The sequence below is a fragment of the Dasypus novemcinctus genome, chromosome 3 (assembly GCF_030445035.2).
Source record: "Dasypus novemcinctus isolate mDasNov1 chromosome 3, mDasNov1.1.hap2, whole genome shotgun sequence".
In the NCBI taxonomy this organism is placed as follows: Eukaryota; Metazoa; Chordata; class Mammalia; order Cingulata; family Dasypodidae; genus Dasypus; species Dasypus novemcinctus.
Genome location: NC_080675.1, coordinates 103,071,089 through 103,094,555, shown reverse-complemented (window position 1 = coordinate 103,094,555; position 23,467 = coordinate 103,071,089). Strand labels below are relative to the sequence as shown.

The 23,467-nt window shown below is 38.9% G+C and overlaps 1 protein-coding gene and 1 pseudogene across 1 annotated transcript; both read left to right on the top strand.

The window, feature by feature from the left end:
* Positions 1–260: 260 nt before the first annotated feature.
* LOC101421374 (olfactory receptor 4F3/4F16/4F29-like) lies at positions 261–1,199 on the top strand. The gene has a single exon (XM_058288165.1). It carries the CDS (start codon positions 261–263, stop codon positions 1,197–1,199), a length of 939 nt encoding a protein of 312 aa, XP_058144148.1.
* A 17,496-nt stretch (positions 1,200–18,695) lies between these two features.
* Positions 18,696–19,635, top strand: LOC101421811 (olfactory receptor 4F15-like; annotated as a pseudogene).
* The last annotated feature ends 3,832 nt before the right edge of the window (positions 19,636–23,467 follow it).

Below are 23,467 nucleotides of genomic sequence, written 5' to 3'. Positions count from 1 at the left end.
TACCCTTGAAGGAAGAAGAGAAATATTACATGCAGAGACAACTTGGGGATTGAGAGCAGCTGCATGTGACAGCCACCAGCTACTCGTGCAATCACTATTTCAGAGGCTCTGCATGCATTAGGTCAGATGTAATGCTAAAATGGAAATAGGCTATCATAATTTTGACTTCTCCATCCTAGTTTAGAAATATAATGGTCATAATTTATTATCACGTATTTTTTATTTTTCACTTCCTTCAGGTAACCCTCATAACAAAGCCAATGGACAGAATGAATCACTCTGTGGTGTCAGAGTTTGTGCTCCTGGGACTCACCAATTCATGGGAAATCCAGCTTCTCCTCTTTGTGTTATCTTCCATGTTTTATGTGGCAAGCATGATGGGAAACTCCCTCATTATGCTCACTGTGACTTATGACCCTCACTTACACTCCCCTATGTACTTTCTGTTGGCCAACCTCTCTTTAATTGACCTAGGTGTTTCCTCTGTCACTTCTCCCAAGATGATTTATGACCTTTTCAGAAAGCATAAAGTCATTTCCTTTGGAGGTTGCATCACTCAAATCTTCTTCATTCACATCATTGGTGGTGTGGAGATGGTGCTGCTTATAGCCATGGCCTTTGACAGGTATGTGGCCATTTGTAAGCCTCTGCGCTACCTGACCATCATGAACCCACGGATGTGCATTTTCTTTTTAGGGGCTGCCTGGATGATTGGCCTTATTCATTCTGTGGTTCAATTGGCTTTTGTAGTAAATTTACCCTTCTGTGGTCCTAATGTGTTGGACAGCTTTTACTGTGACCTTCCTCGTTTCATCAAACTTTCCTGTACAGACACCTATCAACTGAAGTTTATGGTCACAGTTAACAGTGGATTCATCTCTGTGGGTTCCTTCTTCATATTGATCATTTCCTATATTGTCATCATTGTCACTGTTCAGAAACACTCCTCACCTGGGTCATCCAAGGCTCTGTCCACACTTTCAGCTCATATCACTGTGGTAGTTTTGTTTTTTGGTCCTTTGATATTCTTCTATACATGGCCATCTCCCTCCACACACCTGGATAAGTTTCTGGGCTTTTTTGATGCAGTTCTCACTCCTTTCCTGAATCCTATCATTTACACGTTCAGGAATCAAGAAATGAAGATAGCAATGAGGAGAATATGCAGACAACTAGTAACTAATAAGAAGATTTCTTAAGCGCCTGAATGCCTTTTGAAGTCTTCTCATTGACTACTGGAGTTTCCATTGCTGATGGTCAAAATCAGAGAGAGGCTTCTCTTTACGCAATCTTGATTTGATTATTCACACTGATAAAAGTCTGTTTTGCCATTCACTTAGGAGTGAGTGACATTCACTTCTGAGAACAGAGGAGTTTTCTATAAAGTATTCATAATCCAAAGATTATAATAAATCTGTGCATTAATTCCTAGGGAATAACACTTATATTTATATGAAGTAATTTTTATAAGAAATGCAAAAGATGGCATATTTCTTAAGGTTTTCATACAGGGAGAAGTCCCTCTCTTTCTTATTCTCTTTTTTATTAGGAGACTGTCTCACAGATAGGAATTCTTAGCAGTAATCAATGGAGCATTTGCTAAGGGAGATTTGAACTGAGTCCCCTCACTGCACCCCACTGCTTGTTCCCATCGCACCTCTGAGCTGGCCACAAGGAGGGAAGAATCTTTGAGAGCATACACCTGGGAGTTAATGGGCACATTCTCTGAATAAAAGCTGCACGAGCTGTTCTTGGAATACAAAGAAAGAACTGAGAAAACTTGGCATTTTTCCCTGATCAGCATCATACTACTCAAACGTATTTCTATTTCCTGTCTTCCTTCAATAGATCAATAGTCTTTAGATTGGGAGAGTTTTCTTTTTCTTTTCCTCTCCTCTTTCAGCTTTCTTCTATCTCCTTGCTCTGCCTCATTCCCTTCTTCTCTCCTCCTTCCCTTCGCTCCCTGCTTTACCTCCTAACCATCTTTTATCGCTGTCCCTTTTAAATTGCTCTATTATAATTTGCTTATTCTGTAGGCTTTGTGTTCTGATGAACTTTTGTGTATAGATCCCAAGGACTCAGGTATGGAGTGTGAGGGGAGAGTGGCTAAATGGCAAAAGTGGAGTCACTAAGAGCAATGGCTTTCTTACTTTTGATATCAGAGTATATATTCCCTACCCCCAAACATATGCAACTGAAATAAAGTTTCACATAACAATACTTACCTTTATGAAATTTTATTTTTTCCCATTCCTTTTCTCTTCTGTTAAAAACTTCTAGTCACAATCCACTAAACTGATTTTATAATCCATGAATAAAATGTGACTCCTTAAAGGACTTGGTTGTAAGCACTGTTGTGCATGTGTGTAGTCAGTGTCTTGTTTTTCTTTGCTTTACTGAGGGTAAATAGGTAACCAGGTTAAAAGGCAGTCAGTGGCTAATTTAGAGAAAATATATTGATTGTAATAAGGGATTGAGAGACTTGGTAAGAGCAAGTGTTGAACTCCCTGATAAATTCCTGATAAACTCCCTGACAAATTCCATTCCATATTTATGATGGAATGTACTGGTTAGCTCCTCTAAACTGCCCTTCTGCATTCATTATGGTCTAGTAAATCTCCTAAATCTCTCTGGTCTTCTTATCTCTTTTATCTTTTTTTTTTTCCTGAATTTAGGGTCTTATCTTAGGAAGGCAAAATCAAAAGTGTTATCAGAAATTACTTATCAGAAGAGAATGGTCAGCTGGTTGAGGTAGCAGTATAGTAGTATTGATAGCTGAAAACAAGATTGGTTATAGCACTCTATTTTTAAATATTATATTGTCACTCTGGTTAATAAATAGTATTGGGAACTTAGCTCTTTCATAGGCAATTAACTTTAAAAACTAATGAAGCACATAAAATCAGCTTATAGCACAAAATATTATTCTTGCAAGCTATAGAATCTCTGCTAACTAGGAAGATTATACAGAAGGTAAAGAATAATATTTACTGCCTCTAATTAAGAACAGAACGATTACACCAAGATAAATTTGTCATGTTATTGTAACAGAGAGAAAACCTATTTTCTAGTCTTGCTTTAATATATTTGACTGTAAAGCACTTCTAAACTTTTCTAAGCACAGCTGTGAGATCTTTGCCAAAATTTTAACATATATCTCATTGCTTCTTTAGCCTCATTATTTGATGTTATTATTAACCCAGAAAAATAGAATTTACTTCCTGGAAACTCATTATAGAATGAGTGTTTTCTATAGCCACTCATTTTTGTCTTTTAGTATCCTCTTTCATACTCTGGAATAAACTGATTATTTTAGGATAAATCAACACTTCTTTTTTTTCCCAAATTCTACTCAATTTATTGATTTTTTAAAAAATATTACATTAAAAAAATATGAGGTCCCCATTCACCCCCACTGCCCCCACCCCACCACTCCCCCCACAGTAACACTCTCCCCCATCATCATGACACAAATATTGCATCTGGTGACTACATCTCTGGGCATCGCTGCACCCCATGGCCTGTGGTCCACACCATAGCCCACACTCTCCCACGTTCCATCCAGTGGGCCATGGGAGGACATACAATGTCTGGCAATTGTTCCTGCAGCACCACTCAGGACAACTCCAAGGCCCGAAAATGCCTCCACATCTCATCTCTTCCTCCCATTCCCCGCACCCAGCAGCCACTATGGCCACTTTTTCCACACCAATGCCACATTTTCTCGATTATTAACCACAATAGTTCATGAATAGAATATCATTAAGTCCACTCTAATCCTTACTGTATTCCTCCTTCCTGTGGACCTTGGCTTGGTTGTGTCCATTCCACATCTATGTCAAGAGGGGGCTTAGAGTCCACATGGATACTGGATGTAATCCTCCTGCTTTCAGTTGTAGGCACTCTAGGCTCCATGGTGTGGTGGTTGACATTCTTCAACTCCATGTTAGCTGAGTGGGGTAAGTCCAATAAATCAGAATGTAGGAGCTGAAGTCTGTTGAGGCTCAGGGCCTGGTTATCATATTGTCAGTCCAGAGATTCAAATCCCCTAGATATATCTTAAACCCCAGCACCAACTACAATTCCAGTAAAGTAGCATGAAAGGCTTGTGAAAAGAGATCACATCTGAGTCCAGCTCCAAAGAATGGCCAACTGACATGGCAGTGAATTCCATCTGCCATGACCATAGAACCTGTGGGTCTCTTTAGCCCTCAAAAGAACCAATACCTTGGGTTGTATCTACTTATCTGTCTCTGAGACTCTGCTCAGGTGTGCATAAGGGCAATCCTTCTGACAACCTCCAGACTCTTTTTTAGAGACTCATAGTCATATAAACTCATTTGTCCTTTCCATTTCCCCCTTACTTTAGGTCAAACAGCATTTTTAACTCCTGTTATTATATGTAGACAGGGATATTCTGCTGGTTCACATTGAACCTTTAATTCAAGGTCATTTCCTAGTTACGTCATCAGCTGGTACTTGGTAGTGATCCCTTGGTGCCAGGGAGGCTCATTCCTGGGTGTCATGTCCCACGCTGGGGGAAGGCATTGCATTTACGTGCTGAGTTTAGCTTTGAGACTGGCCACATTTCAGTAACACGGAGGCTATCAGGAGGGAACTCTTAGGCACAGTGTTGCTCTAGACCTTGTTCTTATTTCAGGTGTATAGGCTCAGAAGCATAGTCATTAGTATCAGGGGGTCACTGTTGGACACTCATTCCTTCCTGGTCCTTACCGTTGCACCTGGGGGACTTCCGCTGGTCCCCTAGAGACCACGACAGAGCCGACCCCCAGGCCAGGAACCCAGTACCCCCCCCCCCAGCTGTTGTTTTTAATTGTTTCTACTATGAGTATATCCAAACATTTCCATGCAGCCTGGACACATGCCCTGTATAACTCCCTGTCAACCATATGTCCCCTGTCAATAACATCCCATACCAGTATTCCTCCGCTGCCATTGTTGAACCACTTTGTGATCCAAAACTTCCTGAAAAGTGAAGCACAATATAATGTCAGGTTCCCTTTATAGTAAAATGGAATATAGCGATGAGTTTAAAGGTTAGATATAGAATACATACTGATTTGGAAAAATTCTACATCCTATCTTTTTATTTTCTTTTTCCCCTAATTATTGAGCTTCTCTTCACAAGAGCCCTAGATCACAGTAATTCATATATACAATATACAGTACTCCCACATATCCATTATAAAACCTTTTCCCTTCCACAGCGATAATCTTTTCACTTATTCATATCATATTTACTGAAACTGATGTACAAATATTGAGACAATAGCTTTCAAACAAGGTAACATTTGTGTCTACATTGTGGTTTATACTTTAGGCTATACAATTTTCTAAATTTTTTAGGTATCCTATGTTTTACATTATGGTTCACATTATTAGTCTGTCGTTCCCTATATGTTTTTGGTGTAATATTACATGTTTTATATCCATCCTTGTGTACTCTTGTGAAACACTTCTTTTGCCCTCACATTTACTTTGGTTCCATCTATTCATATCTATTTCCCCCTCCCCTTGGGACCCACAGTGACAGTCAATCTTCATTTCTTGAGGAGCCATGTTCAGAGATACTTGCAACAGTGTTGAGGGCTTGACATGCTCAACTGCCCTAATGCCCTGGGAGCCACCCTTTCTCTTGAGAGATACAGTTCCCTCTATTTGATGGCATTAGTCCTCCCCAGGTTGTGGGTCTACCTTCACTCTCATTATATGGGTCTCTACCCAATGGTATAACCCACTCTGGCAAAATGAGCATTCAGATATTCCCTAGGAGTCTGTCCTGCATCAGATTATCCCCTTTGAGTATCTTAAACAGGTAACTTTCCTAATTCTATTTTGAAAAGGTTTTCTCAGTATTATACTCTCAACCAACACCTAACAATCTCCTATGTTCATATGTTGCCCCACCCTCCCCCCAATTTCTTGGGCAATATTACCCATCCGCCCATCCCTAGCCCCCCTCAAACCTCCAAAGCCCCACCCAAAGGTAACCCTATGCCCCCATTTTATCACTTCCTTGTACACATACTTACCTCCAGCTTATCATAGATTTCACCCATGTAGATGTCAGCTTACATCCTTCCTCTACCCCCTGATTTCCTGTAAGCCTATCTTCCAGTCTCTAGCTCTCTGAGGCAGCTTGCTTATTTCATATCATTTAGGTCATGTAGTATTTGTCCTTCAATGCCTGGGTTGCTTCACTCAACATAAGGTTCTCAAGATTCATCCATGTTATCACATGTGTTTGTAGTGTATTTGTTCTTAAAGCCGAGTAGTATTCCACTGTATGTATATACCACATTTTATTGATCCACTCATCTGTTGATGGGCATTTGGGTGGATTCCAACTTTTGGCGATAGTGAACAATGCTGCTATGAACATTGGTGTGCATATATCCGTTTGTGTCCTTGTTTTCAGTTCTGCTGGGTATATACCCAGCAGTGGTGTTGCTGGGTCATATGGCAAATCTATGGTTAGTTTTCTGAGAAACCACCAAACTCTCCTCCAGAATGGTTGGATCCTTCTGCATTCCCACCAGCAGTGGATGAGTGTTCCCATTTCTTCACATCCTCTCCAGCATTTGTATTCTTCTGTTTTTTTCATAACTGCCAATCTTATGGGAGTAAGATGGTATCTCATTGTAGTTTTGATTTGCATTTCCCTGATAGCTAAAGATTTGGAGCATTTTTTCATGTGCTTTTTAGCCATTTGTATTTCTTCTTTGGAGAAGTGTCTGTTTAAATCTTTTTCCCATTTTTAAAATGGGTTGTTTATCTTTTTATTTTCAAGATATAGGGAGAGATTCCTTTTAATAGCTGTAATTTTACTTTCACAGAACAATAGACAAGACAAAATAGGCTTAGCATAAAGAACCAGAAAGTTTAGTTGGAAGCAGGGAAGATTTGTCTGTCTGAATGATAAAGCATTGGAATAGCCAAGCAAGAGAGACATTGAATTAAGTAGTGTATATTCTATATGATTTAGATATGCCAGTGATGAATTTCATAGACTAGATCAGAAATTCTATTTGTTTACTTACTGGTTTATTTCTATGACTTCACTAGTGGGACATATTCTCTCCATTTTCTTTTAACAGTAAACTTCAAAATAGATAAGAATATCTTCTGGGAGAATAACCAAATCCATGTAAATCCACAAGCAAATGATGGCATTTAGAAAGCAAATGTTGAAGAGTCACATTTTGTAATTTTAATGTCCTTGAATTAAGAAAAACAAAGTTTGGTGGTAGATAAAATTTCTGGAGAACAAAAGGTTCCAGCTAGTCTATTAAAGCAAGCTCAGTTTACCCAGAGCAAAAAATGGCTCAGAAGCCACTGTTTCAGCATCCTTCAGGGATGCTCCTATCCTTCCTCTAGCCTTCAGTATTCAATCAGAGCAACTCTTGTCTCCAAAACTCTGAAACTTAAGCCATGTACATTTCAGCATCTTCTTGTCTTCAATTCTTTGCTTTGCTTCATTGCCTTTTTTAGTTATCTTTTTCTAAACTTCTGTTTTTGTCTTGCTTCCTGGTCCAATTCCTCCCTCTTTAGAAAATTCACCATTATAATGTTATCATTTCGTGTATACCACTCAGGCTCATTATATTTGGAAAGTACCAAATGCTTCAAATTTATCTGTTTTTTTCTGCTAACAGAACTCCCGTTTGCTTAAATACCCACAATTTGATTTAGCCATGTTCTCTAGAAAGTGATAAAAAACTAATTTATGCAAGAGTGTGAATGACTTGTCATTTCTTATTATATGAACCCTTGGGAATATTAGTATATTAATATATTAGTGCCTTATGGTATCAGTGCCTAGGAAAATTCTGATGCTATCTACAAAAATTAAGGAGTAATTATATATTTTACCATTTATTCTTTAGTAAATATGGTGAATTCTTCATGAAGTTTACGTATTTATGGAATGTGGTCATTATAGAGTCCTAGTGCTTCTAACGAGGACTAGGTAGCAATTGTTTAGAAATCTTTCTTCTTTTGCATTGCATTTGTCTCCTCTTTCATTCATCAACTCATTTGTCCATTTGTTATCTTTCTCTCCCTCCATCTATTCATCCACCCATCTCCTCATCCACTCACTTATTCATTCCCCCAATGAACACTAATTACATGCACACCATGTGATGGCAATGGTGCTGAGCAATCTGGGGATTAAGTGATACAGAAGACTTTGCCCTAGAGTTACTCACAACTTAATGTAAGGCTTCTCATCTTTGGTATTATTGATATTTGAGGCCAGACAATTCTTTGTTGTGGGGTGCTGTCAGTACATTTTAGGATGTTTAACCCCATCCTGGTCTTACCCACTAGAAGCCAGTAGCCATATGCTCCTCGCAGTTGTGACAAGCTAAAATGTCTCCAGTCATTGCCAAATGTCCCCTAGAGTTGTAAAACACCCTCAGTTGAAAACCACTAGTTTAATTGGAGAGATTTAAAATCACATAATTTCCCAGCATTGTGGTAAGTGCTACAGTAATGATGTGCACAAAACAAAGAAAAAAAAATAAAAAAGAAAAAACCAATAAAAAACAAAACAAAACAAAACAAAACAAAAAAAACAAAAGAAAAGAAAAGAAAAGAAAAGAAAAAAAACTAGGGATTCATGGAGGTTGAAAGTGAATGCTTGGAAAACAATCTTACAAGCAAACAATAACCAAAAAAAGGCAGGAGAAGCTATATTAATATCAGACAAAATAGACTTTAAATGAGAAACAATTGTGAGAGACAAAGAAAGATATGACATATTAGTGAAAGGGACAATCTCTCAAGAAGAATGAACAATCATAACTCTTTATGCTCCTAACAAGGGTGCCTCCAAATACATGAGGAAAAACTAAGTGAAAGAATAGATGCCTCTACAATTATAGTAGGAGATTTTAATACACCACTATCAACTTTGGACAGAACATCTCAAAAGAGAATCAACAAAGAAACAAAACTTTGAACAGTATATTGGAGGAGCTGGAGCTAATAGACATATACAGATCATTACACCCAAATACAGCAGGATATACTTTTTCTCAAGTGCACATGGATCATTCTCCAAGACAGACCAAATGCTAGGCCACAAAGAGAGGCTCAATGAATTCAGGAAGATTGAAATCATACAAAATAATATCTCTGACCATAGTGGTGTGAAGCTGGAAATCTGCAAGGGCCAGAGAGCCAGATTTCACACCAAGATATGGAAATTAAACAGCACACTCTTAGAAAAACAATGGGTCAAAGAGGAAATCTCAAAAGAAATTAATAACTACCTTGAAACTAATGAAAATGATAACACAACATACCAAAACTTATGGGATGCAGCAAAAGCAGTACTGAGAGGGAAATTTATAGACATAAATTCATATATCAAAAAAGAAGAAAGAGCCAAAATTGAAGAACTAACTGAACATTTGGAGGAATTAGTAAAAAAACAACAACAACAAAGTAACCCCACAGGAAGAAGGAAGAAAGAAATAACAACAATAAGAGCAGAACTAAAGGAAATAGAAAGTAAGAAAACACTTGAAAAGATAAACAAAACCAAGAGCTGCTTCTTAGACAGGATCAATAAAATTGACAAACCCTTTGTGAGACTAACAAAGAAAAAAAGAGAGAAGATGCAAATACACAAAATAAGAAATGAGAAAGGAGATATCACCACTGACCCCACAGAAATAAAGACTATCATAAGAGGATACTTTGAAAAACTATATTCCAACAAAAATGACAATTCAGAGGAAATGGACAAATTCCTAGAAACACATAAGCAGCCTATATTGATGAAAGAAGAAACCAATCACAAGTAAAGAGATAGAATTGGTCATTAAAAACCTCCCAACTAAGAAGAGCCCCGGGCCAGATGGCTTCACAGGTGATTTCCACAAAACATTCCAGAAAGAACTAACGCCAATCCTGCTGAAACTCTTCCAAAAAATCAAGACAGAAGGAACATTACCTAACTCCTTCTATGATGCCAACATTACCCTAGTACCAAAGCCAAACAAAGACACCACAAGAAAGGAAAATTACAGACCAATTTCTCTAATGAACCTAGATGCAAAAATCCTCAACAAAATACTTGCTAACCGTATTCAACAACACTTTAAATGAATTATCTACCAAGACCAAGTGGGATTCATTCCGGGTATGCAAGGATGGTTCAACATAAGAAAATCAATCAATGTAATACACCATATAAACAGATTGAAGGAAAAATATCACATGATTATATCTATAGATGCAGAAAAAGCATTTGACAAAATACAGCACCCTTTCTTGATAAAAACACTGCAAAAGATTGGAATACAAGGAAATTTTTTGAACATGATAAAGAGTATATATGAAAAACCCACAGTCAACATCATTTACAATGGTGAAATCCTAAAATCCTTCCCTCTAAGATCAGAAACAAGACAAGGATGCCCACTCTCACCTCTTCTATTTAACATTGTCTTAGGAGTACTTTGCTCGAGCGCTGAGGCAAGAACCAGATATAAAAGGCATTAAAATTGGAAAGGAAGAGGTCAAAATTTCATTATTTGCAGATGACATGATCCTATACATGGAAAACCCTGACAAGTCTACAACAAAGATTCTAGAACTCATAAATGAGTTTAGTAAAGTCACAGGTTATAAGATCAATGCGCAAAAATCAGTAGCATTTCTGTACACCAATAATGAGCAAGCTCAGGAGGAAATCAAGAAACAAATACCATTTACAATAGTAAATTAAAAAATCAAATACTAGGAATAAATTTAACTAAAGATGTAAAAAACTTATACACAGACACTACACAAGACTGTTCAAGGAAATCAAAGAAGACCTAAATAAATGGAAGAATATTCCCTGTTAATGGATAGGAAGACTAAATATTATTAAGATGTCTATCCTACCAAAACTGATCTACACATTCAATACAATCCCAATAAAAATCAACACAGCATTCTTTAAGGAACTAGAAAAACTAACTATGAAATTTATTTGGAAAGAAAAAGGCCCCAAATAGCCAAAGACATATTGAAAAAGAAAAACAAAATTGGAGGAATCACATTACCTGACTTCAAAACATTCTACAAATCTACAATAGTGAAAACAGCATGGTATTGGCACAGGGAGAAACACACAGACCAATGGAACCGAATTGAGAGTTCTGATATAGATCCTCATATATATAGTCATATAATATTCAATAAAACCACCAAACCCTCTCAACTGGGAGAGAATGACCTATTCAACTAATGGTGTCTGGAGAACTAATATCCATATGTTAAAGAATGAAAGAGGATTACCAATTCATACCTTATTCAAAAATCAACTCAAGATGGATCAAAGACCTAAATATAAGAGCCAAGACCATAAAGACTTTGGAAAGCAGTGTAGGGAAGCACCTACAAGACCTTGTAATAGGAAATGGCTTCATGAACTTCACACCAAAAGCACGAGCAGCAAAAGAACAAATAGATAAAAAAGGGACTTCTTCAAAGTTAGTGGCTTCTATACCTCAAAGGAGTTTGTAAAAAGTGAAAAGAGAGCCTACACAATGGGAGAAAATATTTGGTAACCATATATCTGATAGGAGACTTATAACCTGCGTATATAAGGAACTCCTATATCTTGAAAATAAAAAGACAAAGAACCCATTTAAAAATGGGAAAAAGATTTAAACAGACACTTCTCCAAAGAAGAAATACAAATGGCTGAAAAGCACATGAAAAAATGCTCCAAATCTCTAGCTATCAGGGAAATGCAAATCAAAACTACAATGAGATACCACCTTACTACCATAAGATTGGCAGCTATGAAAAAAACAGAAGACTACAAATGCTGGAGAGGATGTGGAGGAATGGGAACACTCATCCACTGCTGGTGGGAATGCAGAAGGATCCAACCATTCTGGAGGAGAGTTTGGTGGTTTCTCAAAAAACTAACCATAGATTTGCCATATGACCCAGCAATTCCACTGCTGGGTATATACCCAGCAGAACTGAAAACAAGGACACAAACCGATATATGCACACCAATGTTCATAGCAGCACTGTCCACTGTTGCCAAAAGTTGGAATCCACCCAAATGCCCATCAACAGATGAGTGGATCAATAAAATGTGGTATATACATACAATGGAATACTACCCAGCTTTAAGAACAAATACACTACAAACACACATGATAACATGGATGAATCTTGGAACCTTATGTTGAGTGAAGCAACCCAGTCATTGAAGGACAAATACTACATGGCCTCAATGATATGAAATAAGTAAACCAAACTGCCTCAGAGAGCTAGAGACTGTATAGGCTTACAGAAATTGGGGGGTAGAGGAAGGATGTAAGATGACACCTACATGGGTGAAATCTATGATAAGCTGGAGGTAAGTATTTGTATAAGGAAGGGATAAAATGGGGCATAGGGTTACCTTTGGGTGGGGCTTTGTGGGCTTGAGGGGGTCTAGGGATGGGAGAATGGGTAATATTGCCCAAGAAATTGGGGGGAGGGTGGGGCAACATATGAACATAGGAGATTGTCAGGTATTTGGTTGAGAGTATAATGCTGAGAAAACCTTTTCAAAAATATAATAGGGAAAGTTACCTGTTTAAGATGCTTAAAAGGGATAATCTCATGCAGGACAGGCTCCTAGGGAATATGTGAATGCTCATTTTGCCAGAGTGGGTTATATCATTGGATAGAGACCCATATAATGAGAGTGAAGGTATACCCACCTCCTGGGGAGGGCTGATGCCCTCAAATAGAGGGAATTGTATCTCTCAAGAGAAATGGTGGCTCCCAGTGCATTAGGGCAGTTGAGCATGTCAAGCCCTCAACACTGTTGCAAGTAACTCTGAACATGGCCCTTCAAGCAATGAAGATTGACTGTCACTGTGGGCCCTAAGGGGAGGGGGAAAGAGGGATTGAATAGATGGAACCAGTGTAACTGTGTGGGCAATAGAAGTGTTCCACAAGAGTACACAAGGATAGATATAAGACATGTAAAATTACACCAAAAATATATAGCAGCTGATAGGCTAAAATGTAAAGCATAATGTAAAACACAAGATAACTAAAAATTTAGAAAATTGTATAGTCTAAAATATAAACCACAATGTAAACCCAAATGTTACCTTGTTTGAAAGCTATTGTTTCAATATCTGTACATCAGTTTCAGTAAATATAGTATGAATATGTAAAAAGATTATTGCTGTGGAAGGGAAAAGGTTTTATGCTGGATATGTGGAAGTACTGTATATTGTATATATTAATTACTGTGATCCAAAAATCTTGTGAAGATAAGCTTAATAATTAGAAAAAAGAAAAGAAAAAGATAGGATGTAGACACTGAAGAAAAGACAGAAGTAGTTGCCTTGCCAATTTGCATACAGGGCAACACTTATTGCAGTGATGGAAGGCAAAACATCAAAAACAAAGCTTTTGCATTTTTAAATTTCTTGATACCCCAATTTATTTTTACTGTATATTTTACAAATTAATATGTATTCTATATCTAACCTTTAAACACATCACTATATTCCATTTTACTATTAATGAAACCTGGCAATATACTGAGCTTCACTTTTCAGGAAGTTTTGGATCACAGAGAGGTTCAACAATGGCAGTGGAGGAATACTGGTGTGGGATGGTATTGTCAGGGGACACATGGTTGGCAGGGAGTTCTCCAGGGCATATATCCAGGGTACATAAAAATATTTGGATAGTTTCATAGTGGATACAATTAAAAACAAGTGAGGGAGTGCTGAGTTCCTAGCCAAGGCAGCTCTATCACAGTCCCTAAAGGAACAGCAACAATTCCCCAAGTGCAATGGCAAAGACCAAAAAAGAATGAAGGTCCAACAATGAGCACTTAATACTAATGACTATGCTTGTGAGCCTGTGCACCTGTAATAAGAACAAGGCCTAGAGCTGCAGGGTGCCTAAGAGTTACTTCCTGAGAGCCTCCGTGTTGCTCAAATGTGGCCAGTCTCGAAGCCAAACTCAGCATGTAAATGCGTTGCCTTCCCCCCAGCGTGGGACATGACTCCTGGGGATGAGCCTCTCTGGTGCTGAGGGATTACTACCAAGTACCAGCTGATGATGTAACTAGAAAATCACCTTGAATAAAAGGGTCAACTCAGACCAGCAGAATATCTCAGTCTACATATAATACCAGGAGTTAAAAATGCTTTTTGACCTGAACCAAGGGGGAAATCAAAAGGACAAATGAGTTTATATGGCTATGAGTCTCCAAAAAGAGCTGGGAGGTTACCAGAGGAGTTGCCCTTATGCACACCTCAGCAGAGTCCCAAAGACAGATAAAGTAGATATAACCCTGGGTATTGGTTTTTCTGAGGGCTATAGAGACCCACAGGTTCTATGGGCATGGCAGATGGAGTTTACTGCCACGTCAGTTGGCCCTTCTTTGGAGTTTGTGTTTCTGTGTGATGGAGCTGGACTCAAATGTGATCTTTGTTCACAAGCCTCTCCTGTTACTTTTACCAGAACTGTAGTTGTTGCTGGGGCTTAATATATAGCCAGGTAACCTGAATCTCTGGACTGACCATATGATAGCCAGGCCCTGAGCCCCAACAGACTTCAGGTTCTACACTCTGGTTTATTGGACTTACCCCACTCAGCTAACATGGATTTGAAGAAGGTCAACCACCACACCATGGAGCCTACAACTGAAAGCAGGAGGATTGCACCCAGCATCCATGTGGAATCTAAGCCCCCTCTTGATATAGATGTGGAGTGGACACAACCATTCCAAGGTCCACAGGATGGAGGGATAGAATATGGAATAGAGTTTACTTACTGATATTCTATTCGTGAACTATTGTGATTAGTAATCGAAGAAAATGTGGCTTTGGTGTGAAGAAAGTGGCCATGGTGGTTGCTAGGGGTGGGGAATGGGAGGAAAAGAAGAGATGTGGAGGCATTTTTGGGACTCGGATTTGTCCTGGGTGATGCTGCAGGGACAGTTACCAGACATTGTATGTCCTCTCATGGCCCACTGGGTGGAACGTTGGAGAGTGTGGGCTATGGTGTGGACCATTGACCATGATGTGCAGCGGTGCTCAGAGATGTATTTACCAAATGCAGTGATTGTTGCTATGGGGGGAGGAGTGGTATGAGGGAGGTGGGGGGTATATGGGGACCTCATATTTTTTGAATATAATATTATAATATTATAAAAAAAAGAAAAAAATTTTCAAATCAAGCAAAAAAAAAAAAAAAAAAAAAAAGAAAGAAAAAAGAAGTGCCCGTGGATACTTGGTCTTACCCTTAAGGATGTATTCTGTCACTTCTCCCCACCTCTGATAATTACAATATACTTTCACAAAATAGTTCTTAGTTCAATCTTACATGCTGAACTTGAGGAATTTGTTCATCATAACTCATGATTGACTTATTTTACAATACAATGACTTTTATTTCATGTGATTTATCTCCATCCAGCTAAATTATTTAACCAAATAAGTAAGATGATTTCATTACTGCCTTTTTTCAATTATGCTTTTTCTTTTAAAATAACTTTATGAAGAGACCCACGGGTTCTATGGTCATGGCAGATGGGGTTCATGTCAGTTGGCCCTTCTTTGGAGCTGGTGTTTCTGCATGATGGAACTGAACTCAGATGGGATCCCTTTTCACAAGACTTTCATGCTACTTTACTGGAATCGTAGTTGGTGCTGGGTTTTAAGATATATCTAGGGGATTTGAATCTCTGGACTGACAATATGATAGCCATGCCCTGAACCTCAACAGACTTCAATTCCTACACTCTGATTTATTGGACTTACCCCACTCAGCTAACATGGAGTTGAAGAATGTCAACCACCACACCATGGAGCCTAGAGTGCCTACAACTGAAAGCAGGAGGATTGCATCCAGTATCCATGTGGAGTCTAAGCCTCCTCTTGACATAGATGTGCAATGGACACAACCAATCCAAGGTCCACAGAGAAAATGTGGCATTGGTGTGGGAAAAGTGGCCATGGTGGCTGCTGGGTGCGGGGAACGGGAGGAAGAGATGAGATGTGGAGGCATTTTTGGGACTTGGAGTTGTCCTGGGTGGTGCTTCACAGACAATTACGGGACATTGTAGATCCCCTTAGGGCCCACTCGATGGAACGTGGGAGAGTATGGGCTATGATGTGGACCACTGACCATGAGGTGCAGTGATGCCCAGAGATGTACTTACCAAATGCAATGGATGTGTCATGATGATGGGAGAGAGTGTTGCTGTGTGGGGAGTGGGGGATAGGGGCAGTGGGGTTGAATGGGACTTCATATTTTTTGAATGTAATATTTTTAAAAAATGAATAAAAAAATAAAAAAAAAGAAATAACTTTATGAGGATATTTAATGGAAATTTTCTTTTCTCAGGAGTCATTAAATGTTAAACCATTGAAAATAAGCCAGCATATAGAACAGGATGGGAGGAACTGGAATTTGTAATAAAAAATGGATTTCTCATCTCTGTTTGCTTGTTTCTGTTTTTTAATAAGATAAATTTTTAATGATATTTAAGTGAAATTGGTTATGATTTATGAATTGGTTATGATGACTTCCATATTAGTAGTTTTTAAAGTGCGGACCTTTAATGATTTTGATCATATTTAAGTGAAGTTGGTTATGATTTATGAATTGGTCATGATTACTTTCATATTTGTATTTTTTTAAGTGCAGACCTTTAATGGTTTATGTCACAAACAAGGATAAGCAATAGTTAAAAGAAAGGATATTCCTTTAAATCTAGCTGGGAATGAAATGTTCCTGTCCATTTGTTCATTCAGCAGGTAAAATAGGTCCTTTATAATTACTTTTCCTTTGCTTTCATCATTTCATTTATTGGTCCTAAAGTGCTGTTTTCTCTCCAATTTTAGAGTGAAGCATATCTTCCTTCAGGTTTTGGAGAGTGCTCATGAAGTGCCATGGCTCTTTATGTATTTTTTTTAAACAAATTATTTTTTTGAATACATATTAATAAAGCATAAATCCTTCTAAAGTGTACAATCAGTGGTACCTGGTATAATCACATAGTTGTGCATTTATCACTTCAATCATTATTAGAGCATTTTCACTATTCTGAAAATAATAATAAAACAAAAAACAAACAAAAGACCTCAACACCTCTCAATCTCTCTATGCTTTCCCTGCCACACATAACTGCTATTCTGTTTCCATCCTTCTAGTTTATTTCTGTTTATAATTGTAAAAACAGTGTTATGTATGCAATTTTACCCATCTTTATGTATTTTTAAATTCTGTCATTTAGAACTCATCCGGATATTGCTTCAAATACTCCCCCAACCACCACTCTGACCACAAACCTTTATTTGTAGGAACACTTTATCTATCTGCCATGAGTGGAAGTGGTTAGCATGTAATTTCCTTTTTGATTTCTGATCATTAGTAGGTTTTAATAATCTACAGAGCTGTTCTATTACAGTATTGACAATTTTTAGATCCTTATTTCCAGGTAGATAAATATTTCTCACTGTTTAATTCACCTTGACTCTTTACCTTTTAAAGAAACAGTAGGGAGGATTAGCTTCTCCGCCTTTATTTTCAGAGAGGCAGAGTAAATTTTTAAAATACAGGCACAACTGACTCTTGGATGTAAATATTCCAGTGTTCTTCTTTGGACTCTTCTGTTGAACACCCACAGAATCATGTCACAGTTCTAGATGTCTTGACTGATCAGGATAAATGCTTGTAACACAGTAAGAGCACGGTTTCCCTGTACCATTTAACATTTGTTGTCATCTAAATGGCTAATGTATTCTTTATGAACTATATCTGAATCTTTACAAACTGGTCTGCCCTTGGTAAAGTGACCAATGCAATTTTGTATTCTGGATTCAGCCCTAATTATAAGTAATTTGAGACTTTTCTGGATAGAGGGAGAAACTAGTCTTTCTGTTTTTAAAATATATTTTAAAATTATTTTTAAAAGATACTTAGATTACATAAAATGTTACATAAAAAAATTTAAGGGATTCCCATATGTCTCACTCCCAACACCTCCCACTTTCCCCCACATTAAAATTTCTTTCATTTGTGTGGTACATTCATTGCAATCGATGAACACATTTTGGATCACTGCCACACAGTATGGATTATAGTTTGCATTGTAGTTTACATTCCCTCCCACTCCATTTTGTAGGTTATGGCATGATATATAATGTCCTGTATCTGACTTTGCAGTGTCATTCAGGACAATTCCAAGTCCCAAAAATATCCCCATATTACACATCTTTTCCCCTCTTCCTGCATTCAGCAATTCCAGTTGCCACTGTCTCCACATAAATGATATAATTTCTTCTGTCTAGTATAAGTGATTGGTAGTTACTCCTCTAGGAGAATGATAGCTAACACGGATCATACTGGGTACATCAATTTAACATCAAGTGTAATTTATGTGTGTGTTCTAGTCCTTTAGACTATTCAACATTCCTCATGTTAGCAAAACCACAACACAACTCACTTATGTCTTACATAACTAAAGCATTAGCGGCAAAAGGTAATTTGATTTTTTTCATGAAATGATCAGGTGGTATCTGATTACCATACTTTAGAAACTCCATAGAAGATATTAATATAGTACTACTAATTTAAATTTTCTCATTTTTTTCCTATAGGTAACATGAGAATGAACCTGCCAAAGAGCAATGAATGGAGCCAACCATTCTGTGGTGTCTGAGTTTGTGTTCCTGGGCGTTTCCAATTCCTGGGAGATCCAACTTCTTCTCTTTTGCTTTTCCTGTCTTTTCTATGTATCCAGTATGATGGAAAACCTCCTCATAGTGGTCACTGTGGCCTCTGACCCTTGTTTACATTCCCCCATGTACTTTCTGCTTGCCAACCTCGCCATCATTGACCTGCTATTTTGTTCCATTGCAGCACCTAAGATGATTTGTGATCTTTTCAAGAAGAGGAAAGTCATCTCCTTTGGAGGCTATTTAGCTCAGATCTTCTTTAGCCATGTGGTTGGAGGCACTCAAATGGTGCTGCTCATTAACATGGCCTTTGACAGATATGTGGCCGTATGTAAGCCTCTCTACTACCTGACCATCATGAGCCTATGAAGGTGCATTTTCATTTTAGTGGTTGCCTGGACCACTGGTTTTATGCAGTCTTTGGCCCAGTTGGCTTTTTCTGTAAACTTGCCCTTCTGTAGTCCCAATGTATTAGACAGCTTTTATTGTGACATATCTTTGCTCATCAAACTTGCTTGCACAGAAACTTATAGACTGAAATTCATGGTCACTGTTAATAGTGGGTTCATTTCCTTGGGCACTTTCATTTTGCTCATCCTCTCTTACATCGTCACCTTGGCCAGTCTTCAAAAACACTCCTCCAGTGTTTTATTCAAAGCCCTTTCCACTCTGTCAGCTCATACTTCTGTGCTGGTTTTATTCTTTGGTCCACTGATTTTTTTCTTTATCTGGCCATCTCCTTCAATACATTTGGGTAAATTTCTATCCCTATTTGATGCAGTTTTAACTCCCTTTCTAAATCCAGTCATCTTACACATTCAGAAGCAGAGAAATGAAGATGGTAATGAGGAGAATATTTGGTCAGGTGAAGGACTTTAGAAAAATCATTTAAATGGCTTGATTGCATTGATTTCTAAGTGACTATTAAATGTCCATAGAAGTAATCATGAAGAACTGCCTATCTTTTTATCATACACCATTTTAGTATTCACTGACTTCATCATCCATGTGGTGTGCCTATTTTATTCCCACTGAAGAATTGGTAAAATTCTTCCCTGAAAAACAAAAGGGTACTGTATTAGTCAGCCAAAGGGGTGCTGATGCAAAATACTAGAAATTAGCTGGTTTTTTTTGTAAAGGATATTTATTTGGGGTAGGAGCTTACAGATACCAGGCTATAAAGCATTAATTACTTCCCTCACTAAAGTCTATTTTCACATGTTGGAGAAAGATGGCTGCCAATGTCTGTGAGGGTTCAGTTTTCCTGGGTTCCTCTGGGCTCAGTTCCTGTTTTTTCCACAAGGTCAGCTGTAGATTATCAGGCAAATGGCTGTCTCTCTCCCTGAGGCTCCAGCTTCAGCATGAAACCCCAACATCAAAACTCCAACGTTAAAAGTCCTCAACTCTGTCTTTGCCATGCCTTTTATCTGAGAGTCCCCACCCACCAAGGGGCCCTACTGACACAAGAAGTTTACTTAATTACTTAATCAAGTAAACCTATGAATCCAATATAATCTATATGCCCAGAGGAGAAGATCAGTTTGCAAACATAATCCAATATTTCTTTTTGGAATTAATCAATAATATCAAATAGCTACAGGTACTATTATATAAAAGATTATAGATATCCAAGATCATATTAATCCTTACTTGACAGTTCCTGAAGAACAGTGCCAAAAATAGCTTTCACACATTTTATTTATTTTAAAGATGCATTTTATTTATTGCTCCCTTTCCCCCCGTTGTCTGCTCTCTGTGTCCCTTCACTATGTGTTCTTCTGTGTCTGCTTATATTTTCATTAGGCAACTCCAGGAACCAATCCTGGCAACTTCTGGAGTGGGAGAGAGGTGATTACTCTCTTGTAGCACCTCAACTCCCTATTCTGCTATATCTTCTTATTTTCTCTCCTCTGTGTCTCTTGTTGCATCATCTTGCTGCACCAGCTCTCTGCATTGGCCATCACTCCTGCATGGGGTGACTTTTCCCATGCTGGGCAGCATTCCTACACAGGGCAGCATTCCTGTGCAGGGTGATATTCCCATGTGGGTTGGCACTCCACATGGGCTATCTTGTCCTCACCAGGAGGCCCTGAGCATATACAGGAGCCCAATTGGTTGAGCCACATCCATTCCCCCTTGGGGCCCACAGTGACACCCAAGCTTCACTGCTTGAAGGACAAGATTCATAGATACTTGCAAAAATGCTGAGGGTTTTGACATACTAGTCTGTCCTCCCTCATTGGGAGCCACCCATGCTCTCGAGAGACACTCTCCTCTCTGAACATCAGACCTCCACAGGATGGGGGTACAACAGCTTCCTCCAACACTTACAACCCTCATTGTGTGGGTGTCCACCCACTGATATAACACTATGACAAGATGAGCACTCACACATTTCATAGAAGCCTGCCCCAGGTGCACCCTGTGCCAGATGCTCCCCATCAAACATCTTAAACCTGTAACCCTTCCATATTATATTTTCTGAAGAGTTTTCTTAACATTATAGTTTCAACCACATACCTGACAATCTCCCATGGTCACCTGCTCGCCCCACAAACTTTCTCCCAATTCCATGGACCATCTGACCCATACTCCCAATCTTAGCCCCCCTCAAGCCTGCAAAGCCCAACCCAATAGTATCCCTATATACCTGTCTTATCCATTCAATGCACAACTACTTCCTCCACTTTGTTATAGATTTCACCCATGTGGTCATTGGTTCAAAACCTTCCTCCTCCCCTCCATTTCCTGTAAGCCTATCTTCCAGTCTCTAACTCTCTGAGACAGCTTGGTTTTCTTAATTCATATCACAAAGGTTATATAGTATTTGTCCTTCAGTGCCTGTTTGCTTCAGTCAACATAAGGTCCTCAAGATTCATCCATGTTATCCCGTGTATTAGTACTACATTCCTTCTTATAGCTGAGTAGTATTCCATTGTATGTATACACCACCTTTTGTTTATCCATTCATCTGTTGATGGGAATTTGGGTTGATTCCAACTTTTGGCAATAATGAATAATGCCACTATGAAAATTGGTGTGCATATATCGGTTCACGTCCTTGTTTTCAATACTTCTTGAGATGGAATTGCTGTGTCATATGTGAAATCTATAACTAGTTTTTTGAGGAACCACCAAACTTTCCTCCACAATGGCTGGATCCTTCTACATTCCCACCAGCAGTGGACGAGCGTTCCCATTCCTCCACATCCTCTCCAACACTTGTAATCCTCTGTTTTTTTAAGTAGCTGCCAGTCCAATGGGTATAAGATGATATCTCATTATAGTTCTGATTTGCATTTCCCTAATATCTAGCGATGTTGAGCATCTTTTCATGTGCTTTTTAGCCATTTGTATTTCTTCTTTAGAGAAGCACAGATTGGTGGTGCAAATAGAAAAGGATCTTGAATAAAAGGGGGATATGGTAAAGACAAATGACTCTCTATGGCTAAGAGACTTCAAAATGAGTCAGGAAGGCATCAGAGGGGTCTTGCTTACACACATCTCAGCAGAAACTCAGAGACAGCCAAAGTAGACACAACCCCAGGTAGTGGTGTTCCTGAGAGCTACGGAGACACCCAGGTCCTATGGTCATGGCAGATAGCTCTAGAGTTCAGTGCTTTGCCAGTGGGCCCTACTTTAGAATTTGTGCTCCTAAGTGTGATGGAGTTGGACTGAGATGTGACTACTCTACACATGACTCTTCTGTCACTTTTACTGAACCTGTGGTTGGTGCTGGGGCTGGTGTATGCCCAGGGGACTTGAATCTCTAGACTGTCCATGTACCCACTGGGCCTTGAGCCTCAGTGGAGTTATAACACCTACTTTCCAGTTCATTGGACTTACCCAGGTCAGCTAACAAGGAGGTGAGGATGGTCAAGCACCACATCAGGGAACCAAGAGTCTACAACTGAAAGCAGGAGAATCCCATCCATCAGCCATGTGGGATCTAAGCCCCCTCTCAATTTAGAGGTGGAGCAGGCATTGCCATCCCAGGATCCTCAGGATGGAGGGATAAATATATATTAGAGCGAGCTTATTGGTTATTCTACTACAGAATTATTGTGACTCTAGCAATGGAAGAAATCATATCCTTGATGTGGAGACTGTGGCCACACGAGTTCATGAAGGCAGGGAGAAGAAAAAGAGGTGTGATATGGGGGCATTTTGGGGATTTGGAATTGTCCTTAATGATACTGCAGGGACCAATGCAGGTCACATTGAGGGCTTGACATACTTGACTGCCTTAACCCATTGGGAGCCACCAATTCTCTTGAGAGACACAATTCCCTCTGTTTGAGAACATCAGTCCTCTCCAGGATGAGAGTACAACACCTTCCCACTCATTGTATGGCTCTACACCCAATGGCATAACACACTATGACAAGAGCACTCACATATTCTGTAGAAGCCTGCCCCAGGTGCACCCTGTGTCTGATGCTCCCCATCAAACACCTTAAACCTGTAACCCTTCCATATTACATTTTCTAAAGAGTTTTCTTAACATTATAGTTTCAACCATGTACTTGACAGTCTCCCATGTTCACCTGCTCCCCCCCCAACCCTCCTCCCAATTTCTTGGGCCATTTGACCCATCCTCCCAACTCTAGCCCCCCTCAAGCCTGCAGAGCCCAACACAATAGTATCCCTTCCCCCCCCATCTCTTCACTGCACAACTACTTGCCTCCACTATAACATAGATTTCACCCATGTGGGCATTGGCT